This window comes from Oncorhynchus gorbuscha, linkage group LG22, assembly GCF_021184085.1.
Source record: "Oncorhynchus gorbuscha isolate QuinsamMale2020 ecotype Even-year linkage group LG22, OgorEven_v1.0, whole genome shotgun sequence".
NCBI classification, from domain to species: Eukaryota; Metazoa; Chordata; class Actinopteri; order Salmoniformes; family Salmonidae; genus Oncorhynchus; species Oncorhynchus gorbuscha.
In genome coordinates, this window is record NC_060194.1 from 45,260,112 (window position 1) to 45,278,475 (window position 18,364).

General features: G+C 45.1%; 1 protein-coding gene across 1 annotated transcript in view; it reads left to right on the top strand.

Annotated features, from left to right (window-relative positions):
- The window catches only part of plcd1b (phospholipase C, delta 1b), a 50,481-nt gene that overhangs the window by 8,332 nt on the left and 23,785 nt on the right, over nt 1–18,364 (top strand). The window contains exons 2-5 of the mRNA XM_046322180.1: nt 7,981–8,139; nt 13,488–13,594; nt 14,506–14,627; nt 16,140–16,269. Of these exons, the coding sequence (XP_046178136.1) occupies nt 7,981–8,139; nt 13,488–13,594; nt 14,506–14,627; nt 16,140–16,269 (518 nt within the window). The remainder of the gene's footprint in view (nt 1–7,980; nt 8,140–13,487; nt 13,595–14,505; nt 14,628–16,139; nt 16,270–18,364) is intronic.

Sequence of the window (18,364 nt, forward strand, 5' to 3'; positions counted from 1 at the left end):
ATGGGAGGGATGGCAGACATTAAGCACTTCACATGACAAGATACGTTCCAGGATAGGATAGAATTACAAGACCAATTAATAGAAGGATTATGACATACTAGCCAGGGATGACCCAAAACAACAGGTGTGAAAGGTGAATGAAAAATCAAAAAAGAAATAGTCTCACTGTGGTTACCAGATACTGTGAGAGTTAAAGGTAGTGTCTCAAATTTGATACTGGGAAGATGACTACCATCTAAGGCAAACATGGGCGTAGGCTTGTCTAACTGTCCGAAAGGAATGTTATGTTTCCGAACCCATGCTTCGTCCATGAAACAACCCTCAGCCCCAGAGTCAATCAAGGCACTGCATGTAGCACCCGAACCGGTCCAGCGTAGATGGACCGACATAGTAGTACAAGATCTAGATGAAGAGACCTGAGTAGTAGCGCTCACCAGTAGCCCTCCGCTTACTGATGGGCTCTGGCCTCTTACTGGACATGAATTAACAAAATGTCCATCAAATCCGCAATAGAGGCACAGGCGGTTGGTGATCCTCCGTTCCCTCTCCTTAGTCGAGATGCGAATCCTCCCAGCTGCATGGGCTCAGTCTCAGAGCCAGAGGAGGGAGATGGTTGCGATGCGGAGCAGGGAAACACCGTTGATGCGAGCTCTCTTCCACGAGCCTGGTGACGAAGATCTACCCGTCGTTCTATGCGGATGGCGAGAGCAATCAAAGAGTCCACACAGGAAGGAACCTCCCGAGAGAGAATCTCATCTTTGACCACTGTGTGAGTCCCTCCAGAAAACGAGCGAGCAGCGCCGGCTCGTTCCAGTCACTAGAGGCAGCAAGAGTACGAAACTCTATAGAGTAATCCGTTATGGATCGATCGCCTTGGCATAGGGAAGCCAGGACCCTAGAAGCCTCCCCACCAAAAACTGAACGGTCAAAAACCCGAATCATCTCCTCTTTAAAGTTCTGGTAATTGTTAGAACAATCAGCCCTTGCCTCCCAGATAGCTGTGCCCCACTCTCGGGCCCGGCCAGTAAGGAGTGAAATGATGTAAGCAACCCGAGCTCTCTCTCTAGAGTATGTGTTGGGTTGGAGAGAGAACACAATCTCACACTGGGTGAGAAAGGAGCGGCACTCAGTGGGCTGCCCGGAGTAGCAAGGTGGGTTATTAACCCTAGGTTCTGGAGGCTCGGCAGGCCAGGAAGTAACAGGTGGCACGAGACGAAGACTCTGGAACTGTCCAGAGAGTCGGAAACCTGAGCGGCCAGGTTCTCCACGGCATGGCGAGCAGCAGACAATTCCTGCTCGTGTCTGCCGAGCATGGCTCCTTGGATCTCGACGGCAGTGTTACGAGCGTCTGTAGTCGCTGGGTCCATTCCTCGGTCGGATCCTTCTGTCATGCAGGTGAATGAGGACCCAAAAGCGACTTGGCGAAAACAGAGTATTTAATCCAGAATAAACTTTACAAAACAAAAAGCATAATACTACACGTAAAGACAAGAACAGACTGGAGACTTGATCGAGAACTGCAGGTTGCCTCGGGAAGGCACTTGAACCTAGCAGACTCAGACACCTGCTCACCACGCAGCATCTGAGGGAAACACGACACGACAGGGCAAAACATTGACACAGCACGGTGAATTATAAATGAGGATCCGACAGGGCAGGTACGGGAAACAAGGAGTGAAATAGGGACTCTAATCAGGGAAAAGGATCGGGAACAGGTGTGGGAAGACTAAATGATGATTAGGGGAATAGGAACAGCTGGGAGCAGGAACGATAGAGAGAAGAGAGAGCGAGAGAGTGAGAGAGGGAGGGGGAGAGAGAGGGATAGAAAGAGGGAAAGAACCTAATAAGACCAGCAGAGGGAAACGAATAGAATGGGAAGCACAGGGACAAGACAAGATAATAAATGACAAAACATGACAATCTTACCCGTGGTCTGAAATCAGAGTAGTCGCAGTGACATTCTATTGAAATGGATACCTCCACATGTCCCGTAGATATGTAGCTAGCTAGACTATCTTACCCGTGGTCTGAAATCAGAGTAGTCGCAGTGACATTCTATTGAAATGGATACCTCCACATGTCCCGTAGATATGTAGCTAGCTAGACTATCTTACCCGTGGTCTGAAATCAGAGTAGTCGCAGTGACATTCTATTGAAATGGATACCTCCACATGTCCCGTAGATATGTAGCTAGCTAGACTATCTTACCCGTGGTCTGAAATCAGAGTAGTCGCAGTGACATTCTATTGAAATGGATACCTCCACATGTCCCGTAGATATGTAGCTAGCTAGACTATCTTACCCGTGGTCTGAAATCGGAGTTGTCGCAGTGACATTCTATTGAAATGGATACCTCCACATGTCCTGTAGATATGTAGCTAGCTAGACTATCTTACCCGTGGTCTGAAATCAGAGTAGTCGCAGTGACATTCTATTGAAATGGATACCTCCACATGTCCCGTAGATATGTAGCTAGCTAGACTATCTTACCCGTGGTCTGAAATCAGAGTAGTCGCAGTGACATTCTATTGAAATGGATACCTCCACATGTCCCGTAGATATGTAGCTAGCTAGACTATCTTACCCGTGGTCTGAAATCAGAGTAGTCGCAGTGACATTCTATTGAAATGGATACCTCCACATGTCCCGTAGATATGTAGCTAGCTAGACTATCTTACCCGTGGTCTGAAATCAGAGTAGTCGCAGTGACATTCTATTGAAATGGATACCTCCACATGTCCCGTAGATATGTAGCTAGCTAGACTATCTTACCCGTGGTCTGAAATCGGAGTTGTCGCAGTGACATTCTATTGAAATGGATACCTCCACATGTCCCGTAGATATGTAGCTAGCTAGACTATCTTACCCGTGGTCTGAAATCAGAGTAGTCGCAGTGACATTCTATTGAAATGGATACCTCCACATGTCCCGTAGATATGTAGCTAGCTAGACTATCTTACCCGTGGTCTGAAATCGGAGTTGTCGCAGTGACATTCTATTGAAATGGATACCTCCACATGTCCCATAGATATGTAGCTAGCTAGACTATCTTACCCGTGGTCTGAAATCGGAGTTGTCGCAGTGACATTCTATTGAAATGGATACCTCCACATGTCCCGTAGATATGTAGCTAGCTAGACTATCTTACCCGTGGTCTGAAATCAGAGTAGTCGCAGTGACATTCTATTGAAATGGATACCTCCACATGTCCCGTAGATATGTAGCTAGCTAGACTATCTTACCCGTGGTCTGAAATCGGAGTTGTCGCAGTGACATTCTATTGAAATGGATACCTCCACATGTCCCATAGATATGTAGCTAGCTAGACTATCTTACCCGTGGTCTGAAATCGGAGTTGTCGCAGTGACATTCTATTGAAATGGATACCTCCACATGTCCCGTAGATATGTAGCTAGCTAGACTATCTTACCCGTGGTCTGAAATCGGAGTTGTCACAGTGACATTCTATTGAAATGGATACCTCCACATGTCCCGTAGATATGTAGCTAGCTAGACTATCTTACCCGTGGTCTGAAATCGGAGTTGTCACAGTGACATTCTATTGAAATGGATACCTCCACATGTCCCGTAGATATGTAGCTAGCTAGACTATCTTACCCGTGGTCTGAAATCGGAGTTGTCGCAGTGACATTCTATTGAAATGGATACCTCCACATGTCCCGTAGATATGTAGCTAGCTAGCTAGTTAAACAATGAAACATAATCCCAACTCACGACAATACTATCCTACATGAATCTACAGGTAGCTAACCAACCAGGTTCAATGTTAGCTAGCTAACATTAGGCTATAACTAGCCAAGCAAATAGCAGTGGTGGAAAAAGTACCCAATTATCATACTTGAGTAAAAGTTAAAGATACCTTAAAAGAAAAGGACTCAAGTAGAAGAAAAAGTCATCCAGTAAATACTACTTTAATAAAAGTATTTGGTTTTAAATGTATCAAAAAATAGAACTATAAATAATATAACATTTGTGTCACGCCTGCTTCCGCTCCCCCTCAGGCTACCCATCATTACGCACACCTGTCACCATCATTACGCACACCTGGTCCCCATCATTACGCACACCTGGTCCCCATCATTACGCACACCTGTCACCATCATTACGCACACCTGGTCCCCATCTTTACGCACACCTGGTCCCCATCATTACGCACACCTGGTCCCCATCATTACGCACACCTGGTCCCCATCATTACGCACACCTGGTCCCCATCATTACGCACACCTGTCACCATCTGTAATGAACACGATGGGAGACAGAGAGCTGGTTTCAAGCGTAGGGCGCAGCAGGTGTTTATAGGTAAAGGACCACAGGAGGAGGCAGGTAGCTGGGTCCAGGGGCAGGCAGAAGGTCATACACAGGAGGAGGCAGGTAGCTGGGTCCAGGGGCAGGCAGAAGGTCATACACAGGAGGAGGCAGGTAGCTGGGTCCAGGGGCAGGCAGAAGGTTATACACAGGAGGAGGCAGGTAGCTGGGTCCAGGGGCAGGCAGAAGGTCATACACAGGAGGAGGCAGGTAGCTGGGTCCAGGGGCAGGCAGAAGGTCATACACAGGAGGAGGCTGGTAGCTGGGTCCAGGGGCAGGCAGAAGGTCATACACAGGAGGAGGCAGGTAGCTGGGTCCAGGGGCAGGCAGAAGGTCATACACAGGGGGTACAAAAAGGCAACAGTACAGGCAGGGAAAAGGCTAGTAACGTAGTCCGGGAGACCAGGCAGTATGTTGATAACAGGAAATCCGATAGGCCAAAGGCATCGTTAGTAAGGCAGGCAACACATCATACACGGGAGTAGTAAATCACGGGGAAAAACAGAGCTCCGAATAGAAGTGTCACAAAACAAACAAGACCTCACGACGACGGGGTGCAAAGAACTGAACTAAATAGTGTGTGATAGTGGTCCTTCTGTAGCTCAGTTGGTAGAGCATGGCGCTTGTATCGCCAGGGTAGTGGGTTCGATCCCCGGGACCACCCATACGTAGAATGTATGCACACATGACTGTAAGTCGCTTTGGATAAAAGCGTCTGCTAAATGGCATATATTATTATTATTATTATTATAATGACATACAGGTGTGTGAACAGGTGATCAGAATTCACAGGTGATTGGGATCTGGAGAGTGACCTGCGTTCAGGGGATCTGTGTGTTTTCAGAGTGTGAGATGGAAGGAGACGTTACACCATCATTACGCGGATCAGCGCAATATTAGACTCAGTTGGACTCAGTTGGACCCCTTCACTTTGTCGATTTCCCCTTCAATATCTGTCTGTTCCTCACATTTTTGGACTCACCTTGTTGTGCTGTGCTTACTTGAACAGGAAGGTGGGGCGGCGGTCCGTCGTGGGTAACTTTTGTCATCAAAGTCTGGCTTTCTCTGGATTTATGGTGCTTTACAACATTGGAACACAGGAGTGATGGTTGCTGATAATGGGCCTCTGTACGCCTATGTAGATATTGCATGAATAAAAAGATCTGCAGTTTCCAGAATACAATGGCCTTGTCACGTTCTGACCTTAGATATTTTATTATGTCTTTGTTTCAGTATGGTCAGGGCGTGAATTGGGTAGGTTGTCTATGTTCTTTTTTCTATCATTTTCAGTAATTCGGCCTGGTATGGTTCTCAATCAGAGGCAGCTGTCAATCGTTGTCCCTGATTGAGAATCATACTTAGGTAGCCTGGTTTCACTTTTGAGTTGTGGGTGTTTATTTCCTGTTTAGTGTTTTTTCATTCACCTTACGGGACTGTTCGTTTGTCGTTTGTTGTTTTGTTCCGTGTTCAGTTATTTGATAAAAAATATGAACACTTACCACGCTGCGCTTTGGTCCTCGCCTTCTTCCACCACAGACGATCGTTACAGGCCATTACAACATTAACAATGTCTACACTGTATTTCTGATCAATTTGATGTTATTTTAATGGACAAAAAAATCTGCTTTTCTTTCAAAAACAAAGAACTTTCTAAGTGACCCCAAACTTTTGAACGGTAGTGTATATTTTCTACATAGTTTGAAAACTGATATGTGACACATAGTAATGGCAAAATAACATGCAAAACAGGCAAGCCCCCCCCCTCCATATGTGACTTGTTTCAGGAAACTAAGCTTATCTCGCACGTAACTACTTCACAGGAGAGGCATTTGAACGTAAACCTTTATGTTTGATGAAAATAAACCCCCCCAGTGGCCAATAAAACCACCCTCCTCCCTGTGGCCAATAAAACCACCCTCCCTCCCCTGTGGCCAATAAAAACCACCTTCCCTCCCCTGTGGCCAATAAAAACCACCCTCCCTCCCCTGTGGCCAATAAAACCACCCTCCTCACATGTGGCTTCCACTTCCCTGTGCCAATAAAAACACCTTCCCTCCCCCGTGCCAATAAAAACACCTTCCCCTCCCCTGTGGCCAATAAAACCACCCTCCCTCTTCTGTGGCCAATAAAAACCACCTTCCCTCCCCTGTGGCCAATAAAAACCACCCTCCCCTCCCCTGTGGCCAATAAAACCACCCTCCCCTCCCCTGTGGCCAATAAAAACCACCCTCCCTCATCTGTGCCCAATAAAAACCACCTTCCCCTCCCCTGCGGCCAATAAAACCACCCTCCCTCATCTGTGGCCAATAAAAACCACCTTCCCTCCCCTGTGGCCAATAAAACCACCCTCCCCTCCCTTGTGGCCAATAAAAACCACCCTAACCTCCCCTGTGGCCAGTAAAATAAAAACCACCCTCCCCTCCCTGTGGCCAGTAAAATAAAAACCTCCCTCCCTCCCCTATGGCCAATAAAAACCACCTTCCCCTCCCCTATTACCAATAAAAACTACCCTACCCTCCCCTATTACCAATAAAAACCACCCTCCCTCCCCTATTACCAATAAAAACCACCCTACCCTCCCCCTATTACCAATAAAAACCACCCTCCCTCCCCTATTACCAATGACAACCACCTTCCCTCCCCCTATTACCAATAGAAACCATCCTACCCTCCCCTATTACCAATAAAAACCACCCTACCCTCCCCCCTATTACCAATGAAAACCACCTTCCCTCCCCTATTACCAATAAAAACCACCCTCCCTCCCCTATTACCAATAAAACCACCTTCCCTCCCCTATTACCAATAAAACCACCCTCCCTCCCCTATTACCAATAAAAACCACCTTCCCTATTACCAATGACAACCACCTTCCCCTCCCTATTACCAATAAAACCACCCTACCCTCCCCTATTACCAATAAAAACCACCCTCCCTCCCCTATTACCAATGACAACCACCTTCCCTCCCCTATTACCAATAGAAACCATCCTACCCTCCCCTATTACCAATAAAAACCACCCTCCCTCCCCTATTACCAATAAAAACCACCTTCCCCTCCCTATTACCAATAAAAACCACCCTCCCTCCCCTATTACCAATAAAAACCACCCTCCCCTCCCCTATTACCAATAAAAACCACCCTCCCCCCCTATTACCAATAAAACCACCCTCCCCCCTATTACCAATAAAAACCACCCTCCCCCATTATCAATAAAACCACCTTCCCCTCCCCTATTACCAATAAAAACCACCCTACCCTCCCTTATTACCAATAAAAACCACCTTCCCCTCCCCTACTACCAATAAAAACCACCTTCCCCTCCCCTATGGCCAATACAAACCACCCTACCCTCCCCTATTACCAATAAAAACCACCCTACTAAAAACCACCCTCCCCTCCCCTATTACCAATAAAAACCACCCTCCCCTGTTCATTTCGATCTGTCCCTTTATAGGCTCCATTCTTTCTTTCTATATTTTTTATTGATCCAGCTAAGTCTTCTTCTTACAGCATCACTTTATTGTCTTGATAGTCTGTATTTTATATCTTTCCCTCCTGAGGGAGACGTGAACCTCCAATAATAACCTGCCTTTATTGCCTATACAGTAGCTACTATCCTCCTGACACTCTGTCTCTCCCATCCTCAGGTATGGAGGTGGACACAGACCTCCAGTTCCTGCTGGTGGGTGGAGACCTTCTGAAGGTGAGATCTTCCTCCTGGAAGAAGACCCGCTTCTACAAGCTACAGGAGGACTGCCAGACCATGTGGCACGAGTCCAAGAAGACCTTCAAGTTCAACCAGACCTGTGAGTGCTGTCCGTGAAAACCACCATGGTGCTATCCATCCACACGTGTGTATGACTGTCCATCTCCCCGACCGTCTGTCTCTAGTGTTGGGGTGTGGTGGATAGGAGTTTGTTTTCAATGTTCTTCTATGATGTCCATTAGGAGATAAGGGTGGATTTAGGAGATAAAAAACGGGGGTTTCATCTCAGGGGGAACACTTAGAGTTGATTTAAAGAAAAACATTTTTTGGGGGGGGGGTAGACCGGCTTTAATATTGCAGATAGATTGTAGCTTCCATCAATGCAATTGTCTGCATCACTTCCAATCCCCCATATCTATGTTTTGCAAATATATATATATATATATATATATACATACATACACACATATACAGTACCAGTCAAAAGTTTGGACACACCTACTCATTCAAGGTGTTTTTTGTGTGTTTTTTTTACTATATCTACAAGTGAAGACATCAAAACTATGAAATAAAACATATGGAGTCATGTAGTAACCAAAAAAGTGTTGAACAAATCAAAATAGATTTTTAGATTTTAGATTCTTCAAAGTTGCCTTGATGACAGCTTTGCACACTCTTGGCATTCTCTCAACCAGCTTTACTTGGACTGCTTTTCCAACAGTCTTGAAGGAGCTCCCACATATGCTGAGCACTTGTTGGCTGCTTTTCCTTCACTCTGCGGTCCAACTAATCCCCAACCATCTCAATTGGGTTGAGGTAGGGTGATTGTGGAGGCCAGGTCATCAGATGAAGCACTCCATCACTCTCCTTGGTCAAGTAGCCCTTACACAGCCTGGAGGTGTGTTGGGTCATTGTCCTGTTGAAAAACAAATGATAGTCCCACTAAGTGCCTACCAGATGGGATGGCGTATTGCTGCAGAATGCTGTGGTTGCCATGCTGGTTAAGTGTGCCTTGAATTCTAAATAAATCACTGACAGTGTCACCAGCAAAGCACCCCCAAAGCTATTTCAAAATAGCGCTTGATGGTTTTTGCGACTGCACTTGAAGAAATTTTCAAAGTTCTTGAAATGTTCCGTATTGACTGACCTTCATGTCTTAAAGTAATGATGGACTGTCATTTCTCTTTGCTTAATTGAGCTGTTCTTGCCATAACATGGACTTGGTCTTTTACCAAATAGGGCTATCTTCTGTATACCACCCCTACCTTGTCACAACACAACTGATTGGCTCAAACGCATTACATTACGGACAAAATACATTCCACAAATGAACTTTTATCAAGGCACACCTGTTAATTGAAATGCATTCCAGGTGACTACCTCATGAAACTGGTTGAGAGAATGCCAAGAGTGTGCAAAGCTGTCATCAAGGCAAAGGGTGACTACATTGAATAATCTCAAATATAAAATATCCACCTTTTTGGTTAGTTACTACATGATTCCATATGTGTTATTTCATAGTTAAATGTATTTACTATTATTCTACAATGTAGAAAATAGTGCAAATAAAGATAAACACTGGAATGAGTAGTTGTGTCCAAACTTTGACTGGTACATACATACATGCATACATATATACATACATACATACATACATACATACATACATACATACATACATACATACATACATACATACATACATACATACATACATACATACATACATACATACATACATACATACATACATACATACATACATACATACATACATACATACATACATACATACATACATACATACATACATACATACATACATATATTTAAAAAATATATATTTTCTTTTATTACTTTCTAACCCTACAACCCCTCCCCTATTTAACCCCTGTGGGTGAACATGGGAGTCCTACTACGGCTAGAGTCAGAGATGTCAGTTAGTCAGTGCACCAGTGATGCAGTGCATGGCCTTGTCATTGTCTGTCTCACATCCACACCTGTGGCAGCCAGGTAGGTCCTTATCTCCCTGAGCCCTGAGGCCTGAGCCCTGAGCCCTGAGGCTGAGCCCTGAGGCCTGAGCCCTGAGGCCTGAGCCCTGAGGCCTGAGCCCTGAGGCTGAGCCCTGAGCCCTGAGCCCAGAGGCTGAGCCCTGAGGCCTGAGCCCTGAGCCCTGAGGCTGAGGTAGTTCTCAGTTAATTCTCAGGAAGGCTAACTATCTGTAAATGGCCACATCTACGACTGAGTTACTCTATCAGAAGAGCTGAGGGATTGACCAAGCCCATTCCACACACAGTCCCTGCAATTACCTTAAGGTGAAACCTATCTCCCGAGTGGCGCAGTGGTCTAAGGCACTGCATCTCAGTGCTAAAGGTGTCACTACAGACCCTGGTTCAATTCCAGGCTGTACCACAACTGGCCGTGATTGGGAGTCCCTTAGGGCGGCGCACAATTAGCCCAGCGTCGCCCAGGTTAGGCCGTCATTGTAAATAAGAATTTGTCCTTACCTGATTTGCCTAGTTAAATATAGGTAAAATAAAACCTAGTCCTCTAAGATCTACAGGAGTGGTTAGGGTAGGGAATGTTTTAGAATCCAGTATCCTCTACCTTTACACTCAGGTCTCTCAGATAAAAAAACGATTATATTTTTCTGTTATGGTAATTACTGCAATATGTACAGATATCTATTGTTAAGTGACTGTCCCACTGGATGTCATAAGGTGAATGCACCAATTTGTAAGTCGCTCTGGATAAGAGCGTCTGCTAAATGACTTAAATGTAAATGTAAATGTACAGATATCTAATCTGGCATTAATTTAGATGAACGAAAAATGTGGATAGTTTTTTATTTAATTTATTTAGGCCGCTAGATTTAAATACGTATACTATAATACGTAATACTACTTCTTGACATGATTTGATATTTTATTCAGCTTCATGATGGCACCTTTTTATGGGTTAAATCTTTAGGTTCACAGACCATAAAAGTCTGTCACCACTGAGAGTTTGATAATAACAATGGTGACAGGAGTTTATGGCTTTCTTAGTCACTCTTAGCACAGACAGGTCTCCAAGTCAGAGAGAAATGAGTGTTTTCATTGGATAAGCTGTTTTTTTAGTTGTTTTTTTAAACAAATAAGGAGATAAAGAAAGAATTTGAAGGCATTTTGTTTGTCGTTTTTAATAAGGTGTTTCAAGGGTCTAAACCGTTTTTTGTTTTGTATTTGATCTTTTATATACTTTTGAAATTGTGTGTTTTTGTTTTTTTGTCAATTCTGTAATCTTGAGTGGAAATTTCCAGAGCTGGTTTATGAGTATTTTTATAGTCTATTATATTTTATGACACAAAGCAAAGTTCACTTGAATACAGAACATACACAGAAGACTACGGAAACAAAAGCCTCAGACAATTTAGTATCCAAAGTACACACAAAAAAACTTCCCATCGTAGTAGTCAATCAACGCAGAACTAGTATAAAGTAATTCCTGGTTCTAGGGAACGCCAAACCTTAACTGTCTTTTGCACGTTTCCTATGTGACTTCCTGTTTATTAAAATTATATTTCATTGCTCTTTTTCTATGTGAAGGCTTTAATAATAATAATTATACATGGGATTTATGGAGTGCTTTTTAATGGACCCAAAGTAATAAAAAAAATATGAATAAAATAAAAACAGTAGTCAAAACCAAACAACATCAGACTATCAAAACATGAAAAAAGAGAGGGGTGGGTCAAGGAAGGGAAAGAGTGTGATGTATCAGTATATGGAGAGGAGAGGGTTGGGATTAACATACAAACCCGGGTTTAGGGTAAGGGGCGGGATTGGGGTTAAAATACAGACCCGGGTTTTGGGTAAGGGGCGGGATTGGGGTTAAAATACAGACCCGGGTTTTGGGTAAGGGGCGGGATTGGGGTTCAAATACAGACCCGGGTTTTGGGTACATTGAAATACAGACCCGGGTTTTGGGTAAGGGGCGGGATTGGGGTTAGAATACAGACCAGGGTTTAGGGTAAGGGGCGGGATTGGGGTTAGAATACAGACCCGGGTTTAGGGTAAGGGGCGGGATTGGGGTTAGAATACAGACCCGGGTTTAGGGTAAGGGGCGGGATTGGGGTTAGAATACAGACCCGGGTTTAGGGTAAGGGGCGGGATTGGGGTTAGATTAGAATACAGACCCGGGTTTAGGGTAAGGGGCGGGATTGGGGTTAGATTAGAATACAGACCCGGGTTTAGGGTAAGGGGCGGGATTGGGGTTAGAATACAGACCCTGTTTAGGGTAAGGGGTGGGATTGGGGTTAGAATTCAGACCCGGGTTTAGGGTAAGGGTAGCTTAAGGGTTTAGGTTAGGTGGTGCTCAGTATGGAGGAGAGAGGAGTGTCTTTGTAGTGTCAAAGAGCTAGGGCTTTAGGGGGGACAGAAAGATGAGGGAGGGAGTTCTAGAGCCTAGGATCAACCCTGGAGAAGACCCTGTCACTGAAACTCTGGAGAAGGCCCTGTCACTGAAACTCTGGAGCAACCCTGGAGAAGGCCCTGTCGCTGAAACTCTGGAGAAAGCCTGGAGAAGGCCCTGTCACTGAAACTCTGGAACAACCCTGGAGAAGGCCCTGTCGCTGAAACTCTGGAGAAAGCCTGGAGAAGGCCCTGTCACTGAAACTCTGGAACAACCCTGGAGAAGGCCCTGTCACTGAAACTCTGGAACAACCCTGGAGAAGGCCCTGTCGCTGAAACTCTGGAGAAGGCCCTGTCGCTGAAACTCTGGAACAACCCTGGAGAAAGGCCCTGTCGCTGAAACTCTGGAGAAAGCCTGGAGAAGGCCCTGTCGCTGAAACTCTGGAGAAAGCCTGGAGAAGGCCCTGTCGCTGAAACTCTGGAGCTTCAACCTGAGGATGATAAGGTGGCCTGCTGTTGTGGAATGGAGTGTAGTTGGTAGTGGAGAAGAGAGGTAAGGGGGGGTGGCAAGGTGGTGAAGGGCTTTGTAGATCAGAAAGAGGATCTTGTAATCCCTGCTGGGGGAGGACTGGGCAGTTTCACGGTGAAGTCTATACCTGTTGTATTCGGCGCATGTGACAGATTTGATTTGATTTGATTTGACAGCGGTGATGTGCTGCCAGGACTTAATGTGGGTGACGAGTCGGGCTGCAGAGTTCTGAACCATTGGCAGCTTATGGAGGGAGCTTGAGTTGATGCCGGAGAGTAGTGAGTTGCAGTAGTCAAGATTGGATTGGGTTGGGCAACACTGGTTCTTTGGTATTCAACACTGGTTCTTTGGTATTCAACACTGGTTCTTTGGTATTCAACACTGGTTCTTTGGTATTCAACACTGGTTCTTTGGTATTCAACACTGGTTCTTTGGTATTCAAAGTTGCTTTACAATATAGTCTGAGTGATCCTGTTGTAGACAATAACCCCGCCCCCTCCCTCTCCTCTCGTCTCCTCTCCTCTACAGTCTCCATTAAGGACATCTCGGCGGTGCGTGCTGGCCGTCAATCGGAGGGTCTGAGGAAGAACACAGAGGAGCCGGTGGAGGGGAGATGTTTCTCCATAATCTTCAAGGTTCTTTTATATATTTTTAAACAACTCAATTTGCAGTGTATTCAATGTAATTTCAGTCAGGCTTTATTTCGCTTTACAATATTACAGAGATGGCAGTGGGAGGAGGTCAGGCAGAGATGAGAGTGGGAGGAGGTCAGGCAGAGATGACAGAGGGAGGAGGTCAGGCAGAGATGACAGAGGGAGGAGGTCAGGCAGAGATGACAGAGGGAGGAGGTCAGGCAGAGATGGCAGAGGGAGGAGGTCAGGCAGAGATGGCAGTGGGAGGAGGTCAGGCAGAGATGAGAGTGGGAGGAGGTCAGGCAGAGATGACAGAGGGAGGAGGTCAGCAGAGATGACAGTGGGAGGAGGTCAGGCAGAGATGACAGAGGGAGGAGGTCAGGCAGAGATGACAGAGGGAGGAGGTCAGCAGAGATGACAGTGGGAGGAGGTCAGGCAGAGATGAGAGTGGGAGGAGGTCAGGCAGAGATGACAGAGGGAGGAGGTCAGCAGAGATGACAGTGGGAGGAGGTCAGGCAGAGCTGACACACGTAACATAGGGTGGTATAGAAGCATCCATCAACAGACTGTGGGATGCGGCGACTAATGAGGAACTTTGTTCTGGTGTGCAATATTTTTTCAGCACTAATCATTTGGACAAATCCTGATTTCGCAGGTGTTAGCATATTTCGACTGTCAGAAGGGGAGGGGATATTTTGGCCATGCTTTGGCTGAGAATTTCTATTTAGGGGGGTTGGAGACTTCTCTTGTCGCATTAGTATCTTTACAAAGAGCAAACCCCAAAACCTAATGAATCATCTGACACATTTACACAAGATTGTAGTGCTGGGCTTCTGAAATGAGGTACAGTATTGTATTAACACGATCACATTTACATCACAGTTGCATTTGTACAACCCTCCATTATTTTTAAGGGCAGAAGAAAGAACCTGGACCTGATGGCCAGCTCTGAGGAGGAGGCCAAGCAGTGGGTCACCAGCCTGGAGAAGATAATGTCCAACATGGAGAACCTTAACAGTCAGCAGAAGACTGAGCAGTATCCTTCTCACAGATATAGAGTCAGAACCACGGGAACCAGAATCTCTAGAAAGGCCTTGGAACCTCTAACTCTGGCAATTTGACTGGTAAACTATATGAGTACAACGGTCGCCAGTCCACCCATTATGACATCATTGACTTGAATGGGGAGGTCCATTCTATCGATTCTATTTCTATGGTCATAACAGTCTCGTCGTGATTAGAGTGTAAGTATATTTTAGTTCCTAACCATTTGTTTTTGAGAAACTCGTATTCATTTGAAATGACTGAATCAATATTGTACTGGGCAGTAATATTTGATAGTGAATATTCAGTATATTATATATGTAACGGGATTCTTCTGTTGAAGGAGAGGCGGACCAAAACGCAGCGTGGTTATTGTGATACATCTTTTAATAAAGATGAAAATAGAACAATATACATAAAACAAGAAAAAGTGAAAAAACCCGAAAACAGCCCTATCTGGTGCAACAAACACAAAGACAGGAACAATCACCCACAAAACCCAACACAAAACAGGCTAGCTAAATATGGCTCCCAATCAGAGACAATGACTAACACCTGCCTCTGATTGAGAACCATATCAGGCCAAACACAGAAACAGACAAACTAGACACACAACATAGAATGCCCACTCAGATCACACCCTGACCAAACAAAACATAGAAACATACAAAGCAAACTATGGTCAGGGTGTGACAATATATACACATCACATACACAACCAAACGGTTTGTCTGATAAATAGCAATCTGCTAGAGACTATGTTTGAGTTACAGTAGTAGGCAGTGAAAAACATGTCTGAGAATGGACTTCTAAATTCAAGTTACAAAGCATTAACAAACCATTACAAGGCATTATTCTAAGCATGGTCAGAGAGAGAGAGAGAGAGATCATAGCCTGAAAGGTCATGCCCCAAAAGTCCATGGGGTGGAGTGAGAGAGAGAGAGAGAGAGAGAGAGAGAGAGAGAGAGAGAGAGAGAGAGAGAGAGAGAGAGAGAGAGAGAGAGAGAGAGAGAGAGAGAGAGAGAGAGAGAGAATCTCACCACAGCAGGTCAGGAACAAATAGGAGAAAGAACAATGAAGACCTTTTAATGAGCATCTGAGTTGTTGACCAATAGTATTACTGTAAAGTTAACCACCAATCAGATATCAGACCTACATAAGGTAACTAAGGCTTCTCAAAGGTGAGCCAATGGAGGGTTGGCAAGACCAGCACAGATAATGCTGAATTCCTAGGAAAACACAGAGGAAATTATTGTATACTGTTGATAAGAAGAGTCCTTTTGGAGGGCTGCCCTACAATATGACAAGGAACCCTGTTGTAGAAATACTGTCTGTGCAGGCTTTTGCTCTAGTAGGGCTGGAACAAATCCCTGCAGAAGGGGAGCTCTGCAGGAGGGCTGGCAACCTCTTTACAGTAGGTAATGATACTGATCGTGTAACCCATATCACCATGTTGTGCCCATGTGATACGGTGAGTTCAGTCCTTACATGAACTCTTCTTCAGTTGGATCTTCAACTGCCTTAGGAAAGCAGACAAGAACAGCGACAGCAAGCTGAGTCTGAAGGAGCTGAAGGACTTCCTGCACCAGATCAACATCGAGGTGGACGATCAATACGCAGAGAAGCTCTTCCAGGTGAACACTTGAATTAAATACTTTATTTTATTGTATAATTGAATAACTTTTATAATTCTCAGAAAAACAATGATTTGATACATCTAAGAGCTCAAGGTGTTCCAGGTGAACACGTCACAATATGTGATGTACAGTATAGAGGCCTTGTGTACAGTGTAGAGGCCTGGTGTACAGTGTAGAGACCTGGTGTACAGTGTAGAGGCCTGGTGTACAGTGTAGAGGCCTGGTGTACAGTGTAGAGGCCTGGTGTACAGTGTAGAGGCCTGGTGTACAGTGTAGAGGCCTGGTGTACAGTGTAGAGGCCTGGTGTACAGTATAGAGGCCTGGTTTACAGTGTAGAGGCCTGGTTTACAGTGTAGAGGCCTGGTTTACAGTGTAGAGGCCTGGTGTGCAGTGTAGAGGCCTGGTGTACAGTGTAGAGGCCTGGTGTACAGTGTAGAGGCATGGTGTACAGTGTAGAGGCCTGGTGTACAGTATAGAGGCCTGGTGTACAGTGTAGAGGCCTGGTGTACAGTGTAGAGGCCTGGTGTACAGTGTATCAAATCAAATCAAATGTATTTATATAGCCATTCGTACATCAGCTGATATCTCAAAGTGCTTTACAGAAACCCAGCCTAAAACCCCAAACAGCAAGCAATGCAGGTGTAGAAGCACGGTGGCTAGGAAAAACTCCCTAGAAAGGCCAAAACCTAGGAAGAAACCTAGAGTGGAACCAGGCTCTGTGGGGTGGCCAGCCCTCTTCTGGCTGTGCCGGGTGGAGATTATAACAGAACATGGCCAAGATGTTCAAATGTTCATAAATGACCAGCATGGTCAAATAATAATAAGGCAGAACAGTTGAAACTGGAGCAGCAGTGTAGAGGCCTTGTGTACAGTGGAGAGGCCTGGGGTACAGTGTAGAGGCCTGGTTTACAGTGTAGAGGCCTGGTGTACAGTGTAGAGGCCTTGTGTACAGTGTAGAGGCCTGGTGTACAGTGTAGAGGCCTGGTTTACAGTGTAGAGGCCTGGTGTACAGTGTAGAGGCCTGGTTTACATGGTGTACAGTGTAGAGGCATGGTGTACAGTGTAGAGGCATGGTGTACAGTGTAGAGGCCTGGTGTACAGTGTAGAGGCCTGGTTTACAGTGTCTCTAACATGGAACCCAAACCGGCTGCTCCATCGTGCATAAATGTATTTTGTCCCCCCACACGAAACGCGATCACGACACGCAGGTTAATATATCAAAACAAACTCTGAACCAATTATATTAATTTGGGGACAGGTCGAAAAGCATTAAACATTCATGGGTATTTAGCTAGCTTGCACTTGCTAGCTAATTTGTCCTATTTAGCTAGCTTGCTGTTGCTTGCTCATTTGTCCTGGGATATAAACATTGAGTTGTTATTTTACCTGAAATGCACAAGGTCCTCTACTCCACCAATTAATCCACACATAAAACGGTCAACCGTTTCTAGTCATCTCTCCTCCTCCTAGGCTTTTTCTCCTCTTGACTTTATATTGCGATTGGCAACTTTCATAAAATAGGTGCATTACCGCCACTGACCTCGTTCGTCTTTCAGTCACCCACGTGGGTATAACCAATGAGGAGATTGCACGTGGGTACATGCTTCTATAAACCAATGAGGAGATGGGAGAGGCAGGACTTGCAGCGCGATCTGCATCACAAATAGAAGCGACTTCTATTTTAGCCCTTGGCAACGCAGACAGTCGTTTGCTCGCGCGAGCAGTGTTTGTGCAATAATTGAATAATATACAGTGCCTTGCGAAAGTATTCGGCCCCCTTGAACTTTGCGACCTTTTGCCACATTTCAGGCTTCAAACATAAAGATATGAAACTGTATTTTTTTGTGAAGAATCAACAACAAATGGAACACAATCATGAAGTGGAATGACATTTATTGGATATTTCAAACTTTTTTAACAAATCAAAAACTGAAAAATTGGGCGTGCAAAATTATTCAGCCCCTTTACTTTCAGTGCAGCAAACTCTCTCCAGAAGTTCAGTGAGGATCTCTGAATGATCCAATGTTGACCTAAATGACTAATGATGATAAATACAATCCACCTGTGTGTAATCAAGTCACCGTATAAATGC